Below are 18602 nucleotides of genomic sequence, written 5' to 3'. Positions count from 1 at the left end.
GTGGGAGCTGATCCAGGTTGATCCAGGGTGTGAAGGCTAAAAAAGAGGGCTCAGGGAACACTAGCATTTTAGGGAGGTGACAAGGAAGCAGACAACAGAGCATGTCATAAAGTGGAAGGCAGAGAGGGGAGTTGTCCCAGCAGTATTCAGAGCAGCGCAGGGAAGGGGCGGGGAGGGCGGAAAAGTGCGCAAGCGGCTGAGACTGGCGCTGCGGAGGTGGTGGCAGGGGCACTAGTACCCCCAGAGGGCTCCTTGCAGCAGGATGCTGTGGCCTGACGGTGCAGTTCAGGTGTGAACGAGTGGCCCCAATAGGTCCCACAAACGAGGCATCTCTTCCAGTTTGTAGGGAGAGCTCCACCTACCCAGGGCCTTGTGCAGGTTTGGTGGGGGAGTGCCCAAAGGCTTCAGGACCTCACTGCCAGGCGGTGGGATGGCTCTGAGGGTGTCCTTTCTGCAGCGATCTCCCCAGGCGGGAGTCCTGGGGCAGAGCGCGGTACCAACCCCAGGAATCTCCTGGACTCCCGCGCTGCACCAACCCAGGCTCGAAGGCGGTAAGGCTGCTCGGGACACTGATGCCGACCTGAAGGAAAGTTGGAGAACTCTTTTTTGTTAGATACCCGTCACTACGAGCGCGCCGCTGGTTGCCGTCGGGGAGCGGCTCGGCACTGGGCGCGAAGTAGGGATGGGGCGAGGGGGCGGTGCTATGTCCGGGAATCCGAGACGGGCGGGCGGTCTGGCCAATAGTAGCCTCCGTCTGCCCGAAGTCCCGTCCCCTGTGCCCCGGACCTGAGAGCTCGAGCTAGGCGGCTCAGACGCGGCCAGAGGAGGCGCGGTCTGGCGCTCCGGCCGTGCCCGGCGGGGCTCACGCGGCTGTCCCGCGCGCGGCAGGGCCCTGGTAGGCGACTCCCGGGGCCCAGCTGGCCCGGCCATGCCGCTGGAGACCCAGGACGCGCTATATGTGGCGCTGGAACTCGCCATCGCCGCGCTGTCGGTGGCGGGCAACGTGCTGGTGTGCGCGGCGGTGGGCACGTCTAGCTCGCTGCAGACTCCCACCAACTACTTTCTGGTGTCCCTGGCGGCAGCCGACGTGGCCGTGGGACTGTTCGCCATCCCCTTTGCCATCACCATCAGCCTGGGCTTCTGCACTGACTTCCACAGCTGCCTCTTTCTCGCCTGCTTTGTGCTTGTGCTCACTCAAAGCTCTATCTTCAGCCTCCTGGCCGTGGCCATCGACAGGTATCTGGCCATCCACGTCCCGCTCAGGTGAGGCGCGTGGGCGTCTTTCGATCCCGGGGCCCTGTCAAATCCTCTCAGGGGGTTGCAGTCTCCAGGACCTAGGGCCAGCCTTCAGGTACCCCAGATTGACCTGATTGGGGACGCTGGGGACGCTCGAAACGCTTTTTCCTAGCTTGGAGGAGACCCGTCATCCTCAGAGACACGTGCGCCTGGGCTGCTCTCCGAGACCCTCTCGGTGCAGCAGAGAAAGACCTTGGCAGTGTCTGCGCCGCCCAGGCGTCCGGTATGCGCGCGCCCCTCAAAGGAAACTTGTGTAGGGACAGCTGTAGGGGTTCCGGAAGTGCGGCACCCGGCGAGACGCCCCCGAGGGTGCGTGGAAACCCGGGCGCAGGAGGTTTGGTGATTGCAACTCCACCCTTGCGGTTAAAGCTGTTTCCTCCCGACCCTACTCACTCGCTGCTGCCGTGTTCGCGAGAGCAGATGCACAGAGCAGGGCATCGCGTCCAGAGCAGCGGCCAGACATCCCCTGAGTGCTGGGGGGGGGGGGGGGTCAGGGAGGTTTCCTCCAAGGGCGAGGCCACTGAACGCTAAAGGTTCGCCCTGTCGGAATGGACGCTACTCACGGCTGAGTTTCAGAATGTGTCTGCTGCCAACTAAAGTGGCCAGGGGCAGATCCAAGCAGAAGGTGCCTGGTAACTTTGGGAAACACTGTGGACACTTGTCCCTGCATGTTAAAAGGTGACTTAAATCACCTCTATATACTTTAAAAAAGAGTTACAGTGCTTGCTGGTTCACCAAGCCAGCAGCCTTAGAGTCTCCATTGCGGTTGGGTAACCTCCTTTATACCCTGCGCTTCTGAGAAGCGCTTCCAAGATTTCAGAAAACTTCAGGAATACATATCAGTCCACACTTTCTCTGAACATGCTTAAATCAAACTCTTCCTGTTTCCATACTGAGACAATGTAGGATTCTGGGGAGTGGATTCCCAGTTGTAGCTGATGAATTCAAGTCGCAGGTTTGTTAAAAGTATTCTCTCTTCTGTACCTGGGCCCCTTTGGCATGAGGTGAACTTGGGATCTTTTTAGATTTGGAGCGTGGCCAGGGAAACTAAGTTATAAGAGTAGGAAGGGAAGGGAAGGAACTCATTTATTGAGTGCCAGCTATGTGCCAGGCAGTTTATATTAAATGTCTATCCTTTAATCCTTTAAGTAATTCTAGAGGATAGATACTGCCACCCGAATCTTTGAAGATGAAGGGGATGGTGGTTCGGGAAAAATTAGGGTCTTGCTCAGGATGGTGCAGAGGGAATAAGTGTCAGAGTCAGGACTTGAACTCAGAACTGGCATTGTGTTCCATCAGGCTGTCTTTTTTTTTTTTTTTAAAGAGAGAGTGAGAGAGGAGAGTGAGAGAGAGAGAGAGAGAGAGAGAGAGAGAGAATTTTTATTATTTATTTTCTAGTTCTCGGCCGACACAACATCTTTGTTGGTATATGGTGCTGAGGATCGAACCCAGGCCGCATGCATGCCAGGCGAGCGCGCTACCGCTTGAGCCACATCCCCCCATCAGGCTGTCTTGCAGGGCTGTGTGTGGCATCAGTGTTTGAGAAACAAGAAATTTATTCTATTTCTGGAGGGGAATTCTGCCTGTAGTAAATTGGTAGTTGTAGAAGAGATGTGTCTGTGGGAATTGAGCAGGAGAATGCTCCCAGAAACCTTTTTAGTAGACATAAATGTTGAGCCTGGTCCCTGTGGGTTGTGTCTGGGTCCCAAAGGGAACAGGAACCTCCTGCTTGGCCAGGCTGTGAGCCTGATGTGCACATCTGGGCTGTTCCATGGGCTGCTGTCCTTGACATCTGAACAGGAGGCTTTTTCTATCAGGTGTGACAGAGCCCAGCACTTGGGTGGCACAGTATTCTCTTCTCTCTTAGGAGCCCCTTTGTTCTTATGGGTACTTGATGGCATACATCAGGGCAGTCACACACCCGCATCTGAGAGAAGCTCCTTAAGTTTGCCCTAGGTAGAGACCACGCAGCTCAGCAGGGAGTTGCTACCACAATCTTGTGCCACCTGGATGCAGCAGGAAGTTTAAATCTGTTAGTTCTTGTCCTCATTTGTGCTGGGTGGGGTCTTGAAAAGAATGGGTGTGGGTGTCTTAAGGGGAAAGGCATGTGTGAATCAGGCCCCTGACTTCTGCTTTGCTAAGGGCTGGAGGATGAGAGGAGATGGAGAGATTGAGGAATGCTGAGTGGGGTCTCTAAGAAGGCTCACTCCTGGCCTGCCCACAGAGATCAGAGATCTGAAAGAGGTGTCCAAAACCCTGCCCTGTCCATAACCCTGGCCTCCACCTTGGGTTAAGAGGTCTACCTGGGTCCTCATACTTGCCCAAGCCCTCCTGAGAGCTGGAGCTTGAGACAGGCCCTCTGTCCTCAGCTGTTTCAGTGGTCCAGAGCACAGTTCCCTATTAGCAGGTTAAAAATACAGATTATACTGAATCAAGCACATGTGCCTAAAGTTCCAGCTGCTTGAGAGGCTGAGTCTGGAGGATCACTGGAGGCCGAGAGTTGGAGACCACCCTGAGCAACATAGTGAGACCTTGGATCAGTACAGATTATGGGGCCTGGTGGGGCCCCTACTGAATAAGAATCTCTGTGATGGGTGTATGTGACATTCTGGGATTGATATTTAACCAGAGTTATAGTTTCACTGAGGTTTGAGAACCCTTCTAGAGTTGGAGGGCTTGAGGCTCCTCTTTGTTGAACCCACACAGGCTGGATTCTGGGACACCTCAATTTTTGACTTGGCTTTGGGGACCTCCTGGGGGTCATGGAGCTGCAGGTGGAAGTTATGTCAGAAGAGTCCTGTTTGGGAGAAAGTGTCTTCTCCAGGACACTAAGCAGTTAGAAGGGTGAGGCCCAGGGAGGAAGGGCCAGAGTTGTAGGCACACCTCTTCCTTGGGCAGAAACAGTTCTGGGACTTGTCCTTGGGTCACTGGCTCCAGTCCTGGGACTTGTCTGTAGGTCACTGACTCCACGGATCCATGGACTTGGAAGGGATCTGTGCTGTAAGGTTGTGGGTATAAGGTCCCTACTTGCTACCTGGAAGCCACGATGTTTACTTACATGAAAGAGAGGACAGTGCAGGAGGAAAAGAGCCCAGAGGTGATGCTGGACACAAAAATCCCCCCTTTGGCCTGGCTTGTGAACAAGGAATGTCTGACAGGGCTGGGGTTGTGGCTCAGTGGTAGAGCACTTGCCTAGCATGTGTGAGACACTGGGTTTGATTGTCAGCACCGCATATAAATAAATGAATAAAATAAAAAGGTCCATCAACAGGCCAGGCGTGGTGGCGCACGCCTGTAATCCCAGTGGCTTGGGAGGCTGAGACACGGGGATTGCAAGTTCAAAGCCAGCCTCAGCAAAGGTGAGGCACTAAGCAACTCAGTGGACCCTGTCTCTAAATAAAATACAAAATAGGGCTGGGGATGTAGCTCAGTGGCTGAGTGCCCCTGAGTTCAATCCCTGGTACCCCCCCAAAAAAATTTAAAAAAAGGTCCATTAACAACTAAATACTTTTTTAAAAAAAGGAGGGGCTGCGGCTGTAGCTCAGTAGTAGAGAGCTTGCCTCACAGGTATGAGGCTCTGGGTTCGATCCTCAGCACCACATAAAAATAAATAAATAACAAATAAATAAAAGATATTGTGTCCATCTAAAAATATATATATTTTTAAAAAAGTATATCTTTTAGTTGTAGGTGGACATAATGCTTTTATTTTATTTTTATATGGTGCTGAGGATTGAACCCAGTGCCTCATGTATGTTAGGCAAGTGCTCTACCTCTGAGCCACAACCCCAGCTCTAAAAAGATATATCTTAAATAATAAAAGGAACGTCTGCTCACATCAGGCCTTGCCCTTTGCCTTCAGAGTGAGGGGTGTGTGAGGGGTGACTAAACCCACTTCCTTTGGTTTAGTCCATAGAGGGTTCATGACATTGGTCCTGGTGCGGCGTCCTGGCCACTGAAGCCATTAGAAGTGGGCAGTAATGGAGTGGCACATCAGGCCGAGCTCCTGGGCTCTAGGAGGTGGGCGTGTGTCTGCCCACAGTGGCCCCTGGATCTCACTTCATCCTGATGCTGGTTCTGCTTCCGTCAGGAGGACTTCCTCCTCTCTAGTCTAATCCTGTTCTACCTCATGTCCCACCCACAGCTGAGCTTGGGGTGTCTGTGATCCATTCTAACGGGGGGCCTCTCCTGGTCTCTCTGGGGACTCAAGTTTCCTTTTGCACAGTGGAGGAGGCTTCAGGAGCACTGGAGGTTGCAGTTGAAGGAGTTGTTTTGCAGGGAGTGTTTGGTGGGTTGACCAGGTCAATAGAACAGAAGGGGACATGTTTGTCTGCTCTGTTCCTGGGCCCTGACCCTGTCACCATCCCAGCCCTCTGCCACCCGGAGGCTTTTTCCTCAGTGTTCACATGTCCAATCTGGGAAGTGAGACTTCTTAGCAAGACTTTGCCTTGTGTGAAAATGTGGCCTCCACTTAGGGTGGGAGTTGGCAGAGGATTTTGAAGATATTTTCAAAAAATTTTAAAATTGAGCTATAATTCCCATTAATAATATAATTATAATTCCTATAATTCCCAGTTTACCTTTATAAGTGCTGGGCACGGTGGTGCATGCTTGTAATCTCCGTGGCTTGGGAGGCTGAGGCAGGAGGATCATTCAAAGCCAGTCTCAGCAGCTTAGCAAGGCTATAAGAAACCTAGTGAAATACTGTCTCAAAATAAATAATAATAATAATAATAATAATAATAACAACAACAATAATAATAATTAGGGGAAAAAAAGGGCTGTGGCTTGTGGCAAGGTGTTGAGCACCCTTGCGTCCAATCCTTGGTACCAACTCCCCCACCAAAAAAAAAAAAAAAATCACCTCTAGAGTTGTTTAAAAATGAAAGAGGAAAGAAAATATTCAGCTCTGGGTCTTACCCTTCCATCCTGTCAAGGACTCCCCTCCTTGGTATACCTACTTTCTCTTGCTTCAGTGTTTTAATTCCCTCTCCTCCCCTAGAACTGGAGATTGAAGCTAGAGGGCTCTACCACTGAGCTACAACCCCAGGCCTTTTTATTTTTTTTAATTTTCAGACAGGATGCTCTAATCCCAGCAGCTCAGGAGGCTGAGACAGGAGGATTGCGGGTTCAAAGCCAGCCTCAGGAATCACGAGGCACTTGGCAACTCAAGTGAGACCCTGTTTCTACATACAGTACAAAATAGAGCTGGGGATGTGGCTCAGTGGTCTAATCCCTGGCCTTAAACCTGTGATCTTCCTGCCTCAGCCTCCTTAGTAGCTGGAATTACAGGCCTGTACTACCATGCCCAGTGGTATTATCTTTCTTTTCCAGATCATCTTCATTATAGTGGGTTGAATGATGTTGCCTCTCCAAAGATATGTGCATATTTTAATCCCCAGAGCCTGAGAATATATGCCTGTATATGGAAAACAAAACAAACAAAAAAAAAAAAAGAAAGAAAAGAAAAAGAAAAAGAATATTGCCTTATATGGTTCTTTTTTAAAAAAAATTTTTTTTAGTTGTAGATGGACATAATACCTTTATTTTGTTTATTTAGTTTTTTTATGTGGCTCCTGGGGATCAAAGCCAGTGCCTCACACATGCTAGGCAAGAGCTCTACCAGTGAGCCACAACCCCAGCCCCTTGTATGGCTCTTGAGAGGAGGGGCCTATGCATATTAACCTCAGAGTGCCGTTGCACCTTAGGAGATAGACATGCAGAGGCCATGTGAAGATAGAGGGAGAGATTGTAGTCATGTGACCACAGCAAAGGAACTTAGGGGCAGCTATCAGAAGCCGCAAAAGGCATAGGACAGATCCTCCTCTAGAAGCTTTGGAGAGAGTGTGGCCTCCCAGCACCCTGACTTCTGGCCTCCAGAACTGGTAGAGAATCAATTTCTGTTGTTTTAAGCCACCAAGTTTGTGGTACTTTGTTAGACGAGGAAACCACCCATCAGCAGAATGTTGAAGTCACTCTCCCTGACCACACTCTCTCTTCTTGGTGCCTTCCTCTGCTTCTCTCTGTAGCAAACCTCTCGAACAAGCTATTCCTTCTCCTCCACTTGGTATTGCTGATTGCTCCTGTCAGGTCACCCATGTATCATCCCCCTTTGGGCCACATCTTGGGGTCACCTCCTGGGCCTCATTACATGTGCCCTCCTGCACCTGTGACTTTCTCCACCCGACTGCTGGCAAGGACGATTTCAGACATAAGTCAGATCATGTCATTCCCCCCCTTAGCCTGGCTTCTGTCACTCCATCCTGTACCCTGTCACATCCTGAGTGCCAGGTTCTCTCCCCAACACCAGCTTTGCTCTCTTTCCTGCCTACCTGATGTGGAGAGGTTTCTTTCTCTCAGCTGCTCACTTTATTTACCTGTAATTAGTTTTCCTGATAAACTATGTCTTTACTTAGTTGTGGTCTCTGTCCACAGTGTGTGAGCTCCATGAGGCAGGGCTTCATCTCATCTTCTAGGACCCAGCACTCTACCATTCCTGGCACAGGGTACAGACCCACACCATGGATGAATACACACACAAGTGACTGGGTGAAAGCTTGTGTCAGGGTATGTCATATCCAGGGGAACAGCTGGGACAGGTGTAGGGAGACAGTCCTTAAAAGGATTTGAGAGCCGCCACTGTGGCGCATGCCTGAAATCCTAGCAGCTCAGGAGGCCGAGGCAGGAGGATTGCGGGTTCAAAGCTGGCCTCAGCAATCACGAGGTTCTAGGCAACTCAAGTGAGATCCTGTTTCTAATAGGGCTGGGGATGTGGCTCAGTGTTTGGATGCCCCTGAGTTCAATCCCTGGTACCCCCCCACACACACACACAAAGATGGACATAATACCTTTATTTTGTTTATTTAGTTTTTTTATGTGGCTCCTGAGTAGCTCAGTGGTGGAGCATTTGCCTAGCATGTGTGATGCACTGAGTTCAGACCTCAACACCACATTAAAAAAATGAATAAAATAAAGGTGTCTATCTACAACTAAAATATATATTTAAAAAAAGAGGGGTGCTGGGGATGTGGCTCAAGCCGTAGCGCACTCACCTGGCATGCACGGGGTGCTGGGTTCAATCCCCAACACCACATAAAAATAAAAAATAAAGATATTGTATCCACCTAAAATCTAAAAAAAATTAAAAAAAAATATATATGAGAAAGGAGGGTCTAAGATGGCCAGAGCTCACTGGTGAGATGATGTCAGGAGAAAAGTTGGTCCAGTGTTGTTTTTTTTTTTTAATGGGGTCTTGCTGTGTTGCCCAGGCTGGTGTCAAACACATAAGCCTCAGCTGCCTAAGTAGCTGGGATGTGTGCCATTGAGTCTGGTTGATCCAATAAGTTTTAATGAAGAAATAAAAGGAAATCATCTTTTTAGAGGAACCCTCACACTCCAAGGACAGGGTGGCATGGGGCTCAGAGATGTTCTGGGACAGTAGGCAAGTCAGCAGGTGCCATAGTCCAGAGGGCTGGGCTGGGGGCAGGTGGCTGTGAACCCTCGGGCACAGCCCACAGGTCCTGACTCCTCTTGCAATGCAGGGAGCACAGGTTTCTCAGGGGACTGGGTGTAGCTTTGCTATCAGTGGTCCCCCATTGTTATCACAATCCTCTCAACTCTGCCTCCCAGCTTGAAACAACAACCTTAAAAACAGCAGCAGTTGTCGCAGTTGGCTCTTGTCTGAGGCCATGTTTATTGCTGAGGGGACCTGCATCCTGGCTGGGGTGGTGGGAGGTCTGTCTCTGTTGGTTCCCTGCTGGACATACACATTCCTGGACAGAGGCCCAGGTCTAGCCCAGGTCTTGGAACCAGGCTGGAATCAGGGTGTGGAGGGCACCTGAAAGAAAGTGTGTTGGCTAGAGGTAGAGCCAGGCCTGACCTAGCTGGACGGCCAGGAGGAGCACATGGGAACTGCAGGGCATGGGGAGGTGGAGGGGGAGTTGTCAAGCACTTGGACTGTGACAGGATCCCTCAAGGGATAGGAGGAGGGGTCCTCCTGGCCACCATGGCTCTGGTTTTGTGCTGCCATGTGACATAGGGACTATGGCTCACACTCAGGCAAGCCTTCTCTCTTACATAATTCCTTCCAATTTTGTGCTACATTTTGACTTTTCCCCTGTAGACATTTCAGTCTGTCCTAATTCTATCAATTGTAAATTACATCTATTGATCAATGATGCCACCACCATCCCTTCTACATCTTGTCTCCTGATTTCCAGACAGTGGATAGTAATGTAATAGTAATTTGATTACATTGTCTGCCTAAGGGAGGGTTTACTTTCTTTCTTTTGGTGGTGCTGGGGATTGAACCCAGGGCCTTGTGCATGTGAGGCAAGCACTCTACCAACTGAGCTATATCCCCAGCCCCAAGAGAGGGTTTACCTTTCAATTTCTTTACTTTGGAAAGAAATTGAAACCATGCACACAGGGAAACTGTGGAAAGTTGTCACCCATCTCTGATCTCTGGCTTCCCAGTGGCAACCGCTATTTCTTACGGTGACTTCTCCGCAAAATTGTGTATTGAACATGTTCATGTTTTGCTGTTGCTTTTATGTTGTCAAGGTTTGTACCATTTACATTTATTCTGTAGTAAAATTTCCTGAACTTTGTATGGAGCATCTGAAGATTGGGAATTGATCACTAGCGTGTACACTTGCATGTCTCTTATTCACTCCAGAACAGTAGGATTGAGTAGGAAATGCCGTCCTGCCACTATGCCCGTGCTTTTCAAGGAGACAGTTCTACTGTCCAGGTCACATGGGTTCTATTTTTAGATGTTATCCATTGCTTAAAATTATGCCACATTGGGCTGGGGAGGTGGCTCAAGCGGTAACGTGCTCGTCTGGCATGCACAGGGCGCTGGGTTTGATCCTCTGCACCACATAAAAATAAAATAAAGATGTTATGTCTGCCGAAAACTGAAAAATAAATATTTAAAAAAAATTATGCCACATTTTAGTCTGCTTCAAATTTAGATCCTGAATTTCCCATCTGGAATTAAGAAAGTCAAAGGAGGAAACATGCCTTCCCATACCAGTTTCTTGGTTGTTGACTGGAGAAGGGTCAAAAGCTTTTCCCTAGAAGGCTGAAGGCGGTGGTGTGGCTCAGGAATCTGATGCTGTATGATTCTATTCATAACTTGGGTTTCCTATCTGTAAGCTTCCGGGATCATTTGCATCTGCTTAGTGTTCTTGAGTTTCATAAGTTTGGGTCTAAATATTGCCTTTGGGTTTTCTCCTCCATTGGGGATGGTACCATTAGTGAATTTTTTTTTAAAATATTTATTTCCTTTAGTTTTCGGCGGACACAACATCTTTGTTTGTATGTGGTGCTGAGGATTGAACCCGGGCCGCACGCATGCCAGGCGAGCGTGCTACCGCTTGAGCCACTTCCCCAGCCCTTTTTTAAAATTTTATTTTATTTTATTTTAAATTATTTTTACTATTAGTGAACTTTTCAATCTGAAGACTCAGGTCTGTCATCAGCTTTGAGCTTTTAAAGGAATATTTACTTTTTGCCATTTTTTTCTCCCTATTTTTTTCTTTTTTTTAATGGCGATTGAACCCAGGGCCTTGAACATGTGAGGCAAGCATTCTACCAACTGAGCTATATCCCCGGCCCTCTTTTTGGGATTCCTAACAGAAAGATGGATACCTCTTCTCCTTGGTCGGACTTTGTTTCTTTTTCTTTCTTTCTTTCTTTTTTAAGTATTTTTTAGTTGTTGATGATCTTTATTTTATTTATTTATATGTGGATGCTGAGAATGGAACCCAGTGCCTCACATGTGCCAGGCAAGTGCTCCACAACTGAGCCATAGCCCAGGTGATCCTCTTATCTTATGTTTCCAGAAAGTCATCAAAGTTTCTGGTTTGCTGATCACCCTTCCCTTCTGTTTTTAGGATGATTATGAATTTCTTTTTGTAGGCCTTCATTGTCATCTAAATGTGCATTTATGAGGCGTGATAATTATCTGGGAATGTAGAATGTAGAATTATAATCAGGAGTTTGGCATGATCAGGTTGCATTCTACCATAGTCACTCTGGTGGACAGTTAGGAGGGTGGGATGGAGGGGACAAGATTATAAGGGAGGTGAGATTGGGGCAATATAGCTCAGTGGTAGAGTGCTTGCCTAGCACATGTGAGGCCCTGGGTTCGATCCTCAGTACCACATACAAATGAACAAATAGAATAAAGATATTTAAAAAATTCCTTCCTTTTAAAAAAAAGATTATAAAGGGAGCCAATTGTCTTCTAGGTAAGAAGGAAGGTAGATGTTTGATGTCAGGCAAGGGGACTGGCTGAATTGGGAGCAGAGAGGCCCTAGGTAAAGACACTTAGCCAGCCAAGATACCGGGATAGGAAAGAGCTGAGAAGTGAAGATGGACCACAATCAATGAACAAGCCCTAAAAAACGTGGGGTCAGGGCCAGGCTGAGTGGGAAGGTATTGGTGTGAGATCTGCCACTATAGATCATTCTGACTGATCGTTCAGCCCGAGGGACTGGTGAGTGAGTCTAAGGGAAACCACATATTGAGTGGAGTGCGTCTGGCTGGAAGACAGGGATCATGGGCAACAGGTTCAAGAGGACTTGGTGACTCCAGTGGATGTTGGACTAAGGGAGAGGGAAGAGTCTGGGGTGCTTTCTGGGCAGTTGGGTGGTGCCATCCTGAAGATAGGGACTTTTTGGAAAAGTGTGTTTCAGGTGCCTCTGGGTTGAGAGATATGGGAGGTGGCGAGTCTTGAGGAGTTTGGGGCTGGTCTATTCTTCCCTTGGCTCTTTCTGCTTCATGGAGTCCAGTTCTGCTTATCAACCCTTCCTGTGGGGGCTCCTGTGCCTTCCTGTCCTACTTCTCTACTTCAGCTTCTCTGGTTTCTCACTTGTGGTATTCCAGTCCCTGTCCTCAAATTTCCCCAAACAGCTTTCTCTATAGGCCATCTTAATTTCCATTGCTGATTTCAACACCACTACTGAATTTTTTTTTTTTAATGTAGGGAATTTATAAAGCTTTATCGAAAGACATTACAGAACCAGGTCCTGTTGGCCTCATTTACCTGGCCTTTACACATTTCTCCTTGGTCCTATCTCCACCTCTGCCCCATTCTAGGTTACCAGTTTCCTTGCTACCTGGGCTGTTTGTAGTCTCACTTGGCCTTCATGGAGCTACATTCTTTCCCAAATGAAAACTTGATTGCACCTCTTTATTACTGACTGTGCTGGGATCAGGGGTGTGTATCACCATGCCTGGCTCAGAAGCAGTTTTTTTTATTTGAATATTTTCAGTGTAGAACTTGTGCTATAGAGGACCAACTGTACCTTCCACTTAGATTTACAAATTGTTAATATTTTGCTACCTTTGCTTTCCCTTTCTCTGTCCATCCATTTTTCTCTCTCTCACACACAAAATTATCACACTCAGAAATTTTAAGAGATACTACAGCCCACAGTCAGATATCCCCTTTTATTCCAATTATATTCTTTATAGTTTTTTTCTTGTCCAGGTTCTAGTGAAAGGTTATGCTTGCATTGAATATGTTTAATTTTCTTTAATCTGCATCAATTCCTTAGATGTTTTCATTTTGATCTTTTAAGACAATAACATTTAGCTGAGCGGGGTGATGGATATGGGTCTGTAATCCTAGCAACTCAGGAGATTGAGGCAGGAGGATCACAAATTCAAGGCCAACCTGGACAATTCCTCCTCTTCTTCTTCTTTTTTATTTTTGGTCTTGGAGATTAAAGCCAGAGGTACTTTACCATTAAATTACATGTCCAGACTTTTAAATTTTGATATAGTGTCTCACTAAAGTTGCTTAGGGCCTGGTTAAGTTGCTGAGGCTGGCCTTGAACTTGTGATCCTCCTGTCTCAGCCTCCTGGTTTGCCGGGATTACAGGAATGCAACACTATACCTGGAGTCTGTTTTCATTCTTCTTATGTTTTTCTTGCCTTATAACTTTTGAAAATATCAGTACGTACTTACGGAAATTTACTTTCATTCAATAATTATAATCCATTCCTGTTACTCAATTACATGCTCAGATTTGGCAATTGAGAACCCCTTCAAGTTCACTTCTGCTTAAGTGCTCTCATCCATTTTTTAGCACTTCCTTATTTTCTGGCACAGAAAGGTATTCCAGGCTCAAATTTGGAACTTGCTATTTTAAAGAGCCCTGGTTACTTAGAAACCAGGATTTGGGTAGGTTTCCCCATTCAGCTGGAGTATGATTTCTCCTTGGAATAAACAGTTTTTTTTTTTCTTTTCTTTTCTTTTTTTTTAAATAATGTGCTGGAAGAACTTTTACTACAATAGAATGCTGTATGGTTAGGAGGAGGAATGACTGAATTGAGCAAATTACCATTTGGGAAACTATAAGAGTAATAGCTGATTCAGGCAAGAATCATTGATGCCAAAACTCACGGGTGAAAATTTGATGAGAACGAAGAGATAGTTTCAAAATGTACCACAAGATACTGCCTTTCCTAAGTACGGGGGAGGGGGTGAGGATAGTTACAGGGACAAATCTGTCAGATACCACATTAAACAAGTCATCAAAGTTAACAACACTAGTAAGGGGTCAAACTAGCCTCCTGATGTCCTTTGACATCATGCTATATGGAACCTGATACTTGGACATTGTCATTATCTGAAGCAGTGTGTTTTAACTGCAGCCTTAGGAGAGCACCTTCCGGGGGCAGAGGACAGACTGTCTGTTCTTCTCTGACCTGTTTTCATGCACTGATCCTTTGCAGGGGCTGCTCACTTCCTGTGGAGGAGATAGGAATCTGGCACCCGACAACCTTGTGCTTTCTATGAGTCCCACCAATTATTTGAGAACAACGTGAGACTCACCAAAAAACCCAGTCCCACAGGGGAGCTCTGGAAGCCCTGGTCCTGTGGGCTTCCTCATTCTCCACTGACTGCTTCAGTGGCAGCTACCTGGTGGAGCTGGTGGGGAGCGCTGCCATCTCTTTATTCTGCTACCACCTTCCTCATCTTTTGTGACAATGAATGGCAAATGGCATCTCCCAGCCACCTCTGCATGCAGCGTTGGACCTCTCCTGAGGTTCAGCCAGGTCCACTGGACTCAAACATGTCTGAATTGTTAAAGTCGATGAGCCCCCTGGGAGCCAGGGGAGCTGAGGGCCCTGCCCTCCTGGGAAGAATGGAAGCTGTGGTGACCAGCCACACCCTGTTTTTTTGTGGGTGGGCGGGCATTGTGCTGTTCTCCAACTGGCCCACTGGTTACAGCAATGGCCATCTAAGAGACATGGCAGACCACCCTTAAAGTGTCCCATAACTGGTAAAAAGGGGCCTTCTTTCCATACCTAGACCTGAGCTTCATATAGTAAAATAAAATAGCATTTGTTCTTTTTGTGTAAGAATGGTTTTGGGGCTGGGGTTGTGGCTCAGCGGTAGAGCACTTGCCTAGCACATGTGAGGTCCTGGGTTCGATCCTCAGCACCACGTAAAAATAAGAAAATAAACAAACAAACAAACAAATACAGGTATTGTTCATCTACAACTAAAAAATAAATATTAAAAAAAAGACAGAGGCTGTGGCTGTGGCTCAGAAGTAGCACACTGGCCTGGCATGTGTGAGGCACTGGGTTCAATTCTCAGCACCACATATGAATAAATAAAATAAAGGTCTATCAACAACTAAAAATATATTAAAAAAAAAAAAAGAATGGTGGGGCTGGGGTTCTGGTTCAGTGGTAAAGTGCTCGCCTAGAACATGAAAGGCCCTGGGTTCGAACCTCAGCACCACAAAAATGTAAAATAAAGATATTGTGTCCACTTAAAACCGAAAAATAAATATTAAAAAAAAGAATGGTTTTATTGGTTCCTTAAATTTCTTTTTTAAATATTTGTTTTTTAGTTTTAAAAGTGGGCATAATATCTTTATTTTATTTTTATGGGGGTGCTGAGGATCGAACCCAGTGCCTCATGCATGCTAGCGTGCACTCTACCCCTGAGCTACAGCCCCAGCACCCCGACCTGCCTCTTTTTGAGACAGAGTCTTGCCAAGTTGCCCAGGTGGGCCTGGAACTTAGGATCCTCCAGCCTAGCCTCCCAAGTAGCTGGGATTACTGGCCTGTTCCACCATGCCCAGCTGTTCCTTAAACTTTTGCTGGAATTCATTAGTGACAATACCTTCTGGGTCTAAAGTTTTTGGGTTTTTGTTTGTGTGTGTGTGTGAATTTTTTGGGGGGGAGGGGGGAGTATGGGGGATTGAACTCAGGGGCACTCCACCACTGAGCCACATCCCTAACCCTGTTTTGTATTTTATTAGAGACAGTGTCTCATTGAGTTGCTTAGCACCTCACAAAATTGCTGAGGCTGGCTTTGAACTTGCGATCCTCTTGCCTCAGCCTCCCTAGCCACTGGGATTACAGGCGTGCGCCACTGTACCTGGCCGGGAACGGTTTTAATTAAGAATTCTACTTCTTTTTTTTTTAATATTTGTTAATTGACCTTTACTTATTTATTTATATGTGGTGCTGAGCCTGGAACCCAGTGCCTTACGCATGCCAGGCAAGTGCGCTACCCCATAACCCCAGCCCAAGAATTCTACTTCTTTAATAGATACAGTGCTGTTCCAATTTCCTATTTCTTTTTCTGTTTATCAGTATTTTTTTAAAAAACATTTTTTTGTAGTTGTAGATAGACAGCATGTCTTTCTTTTTTTAAAAAAATATTTAATTTTTAGTTTCTTAGGTGGACACAATGTCTTTATTTTATATTTATGTGGTGCTAAGGATTGAACCTGGTGTGCCTCACACATTCTAGGCAAATGCTCTGCCCCTGAGCTACAGCCCCAGTCCAGTTTATGAGTATTTTTTTTTTTTTTGTAGATTTTCAGCGGACATAACATCTTTGTATGTGGTGCATGCCAGGCGAGCGCGCTACCGCTTGAGCCACATCCCCAGCCCCATAGTTTATTTTTAAAAAATATATTTAGTTTTTGCAGCCCTGGAGATGGAACCCAGGGCCTTGTATATATTCGCCTGTAATACTTTTTAAAAACCCTTTTAGTTTGGTTCCATGGGAAAAGTGAAAAAAGGGAAGTAGCTACTCATGTCTGCTGCTTGTGGTCTGTAAGGTGGAGCGCCAACCATGTCAAGACCCCAGGCCTTGCTTTAATTAGAGCTTCTAACTAAATGGACGTTACACATACATACAAAGAATTCTGGGGGCTGGAGTTGTGGCTCAGTAGAAGAGTGCTTGCCTGGTTGTGTAGCTGTGTCCATCTAAACTAAAAATAAACAAAAAAGACCAGTTATCCCTTATTAAAAAAAAAAGGCAGAGGGGCTGGGGTTGTGGCTCAGTGGTAGAGCACTTGCCTTGCAAGTGTGAGGGTTTGATTCTCAGCACCACATATAAATAAAGAAATAAAATAAAGGTCCATCAACAACTAATAATAATAATAATAATAATTATTATTATTCTGGTCCTTCCGCATAAACTGAGGTTTTCTATCAGCATTTACTTGTTACAGTGTTAGGTGACTTAGACACAATGGTGAGCAAGACAGAGTCTATCACCAAGAAGCTTGTTCAGCTGGGAAGAGATAGAACATGAAGTTATATGGTTGGGTACATGGGGTGCTTAGGGCAATCATGGGGGACTAGGGAGCACAGTGATGTACTTCAGTCCAAACTGCTCTGCTTCCAGATACATTTTTGTATTGTGAATTAGTTCACATGTGGTAGGTAAATAGGGGAAGGATGTTTGATTTGGTTCATGTATGATTTTGCCTAGGCAGAGGAAGTGGAATAGTGAGAGACTGTAATTCTACAGTCTTCAGTAGGAAGGGAAAAAGTTGTTTGACCCATGTGCAGCAGGTGCCCCAGCGGCTCCCAGGGATAAGGAACATAAAAACAGCTCCTTTCCTCAGAAACTTATTAAAGCAAGTTATGACACCCCTCTGCCTTGCTTTAATAGGTTTCATCAGGATCTCCATCAGATTTTTCTAGCAAATTTTTACTATGCATGACGGCAGCCAGTCGCCCAAATGACTTCCTGTCAGTGCTGTAGTTACAAAATCAGGTCCATTTGAGTAGACTGCCCTAACCCCATTTTTCCTGTAAGTCCTGCCACTTGTGTGCAGTTTTAGAGAACATGATATTTTTTAAGTATGTATGTATGGCTTTGTAGCAGAGATGTTTGTATTTACAGAGGAAGGAAACTTGTGAGCAAGACCAAATATTAATTTAAAAAGTCCCTCAATAGCTTTAAGCCGCACTAGAACCCAGTATGTTTACTTAGCAGTTTGCATTCATCAAGTGCTTTTTGTACCTATTCTATCTGCACTACAGTTTGCATCTGCAGCTTGCAGGAGAACCAACATTTCAGCTCAGGGTTACTGTCCAGGGTAACCGCTCTGGGCCTCTTTAAAACTAGGAGCACCCTTGAGAGCTGCGGATTGGGCTCTAGGGCTGAGAACTTGGCCTGGTTTGAGCTGTAGGCCCCGAGCCCAAGCCAGAGGACCCTGCCCCCAAAGTAGGCCAGCACTTGTTATGCAGCTCTACGTTCCCCTTTGTTATGTAACCTCAGCATTCACACTGTTCCCTTTTGTTGACTCCCTCCACGTGACTGTTTTTCCAATCAATCTGCTTAGCTAATGAGCTCCTTATAAGGAGATGGATGCACCGTGGAGGGGCACAGCTCTTTCCCAGAGTGTGGACTTCCCTAGAACACCCCTCAATGGGGGCCCACAAAAGCTGGGCTTGTGCACGCCTTGTTTGGAATAATAAAGCTGCCTGTGTTTTCTGCCTTCACTCCTCTGTCTCCTGTCATTTGCTCTCAGGCAGCAGTTGTGCCCAGCGTCCTCTGCAGCAAAGCAGCAGCCGGGCCCAGGGCCAGGGAACAGGATATGGCCTGTATGTTCCAGGAATGTTTTGGGGAGATAGACATATGCGCAGGGAATGAAGCTGAAGCCCACAGGGCCGGGGGCCGGGGAGGGAGTCAGGCATTCTGGGAGAGAAGGGAGCACAGTGGGAGGTGAGAGAGAGCACAGGCAGATTGCAGTCCAGGACAACCTCCCAGCATTTTGTGAATTGCAGAGGGGAATGGCTTGCTTCCTATAGCATCCCAGTCCCCTTCTTTGGACCTGGGTGTCCCATGGAGACCAACTGTTCTGCCATCTTGGAGCTAGAGGAGCTCCAGTGCTAACAGTCTTGTCTTTAGAGCTCAACCCTTTTTCATGTGGAGGCAGCATCCGTGAAGGGTGGTCATGTTCTCCAGCAGAATAAAGAGCCTGCGTCTCTGTTGGCTACCTGAGGACCACCTCCTAACAGAGTAG

At 47.0% G+C, this 18602-nt stretch overlaps 1 protein-coding gene and 1 non-coding gene across 3 annotated transcripts in view; one reads left to right on the top strand and one right to left on the bottom strand.

Annotated features, from left to right (window-relative positions):
• The first annotated feature begins 794 nt into the window (after window positions 1-794).
• The window catches only part of Adora2b (adenosine A2b receptor), a 30045-nt gene continuing 12237 nt past the window's right edge, over window positions 795-18602 (top strand). For both annotated transcript variants that reach the window (XM_040269591.2, XM_005340822.3), the window contains exon 1: window positions 795-1263. In XM_040269591.2, coding sequence (XP_040125525.2) covers window positions 929-1263 — 335 coding nt within the window. In that variant the 5' untranslated portion in view covers window positions 795-928. The remainder of the gene's footprint in view (window positions 1264-18602) is intronic.
• Trnav-cac (transfer RNA valine (anticodon CAC)) lies at window positions 9586-9658 on the bottom strand. Its single transcript has one exon. It is a non-coding gene; the product is annotated as a tRNA-Val (tRNA).

Source organism: Ictidomys tridecemlineatus, chromosome 3 (genome assembly GCF_052094955.1).
Source record: "Ictidomys tridecemlineatus isolate mIctTri1 chromosome 3, mIctTri1.hap1, whole genome shotgun sequence".
Lineage (NCBI taxonomy): Eukaryota > Metazoa > Chordata > Mammalia > Rodentia > Sciuridae > Ictidomys > Ictidomys tridecemlineatus.
Note: the sequence above shows the minus strand (reverse complement) of the source record. Positions and strands in the feature narration are given on the sequence as shown.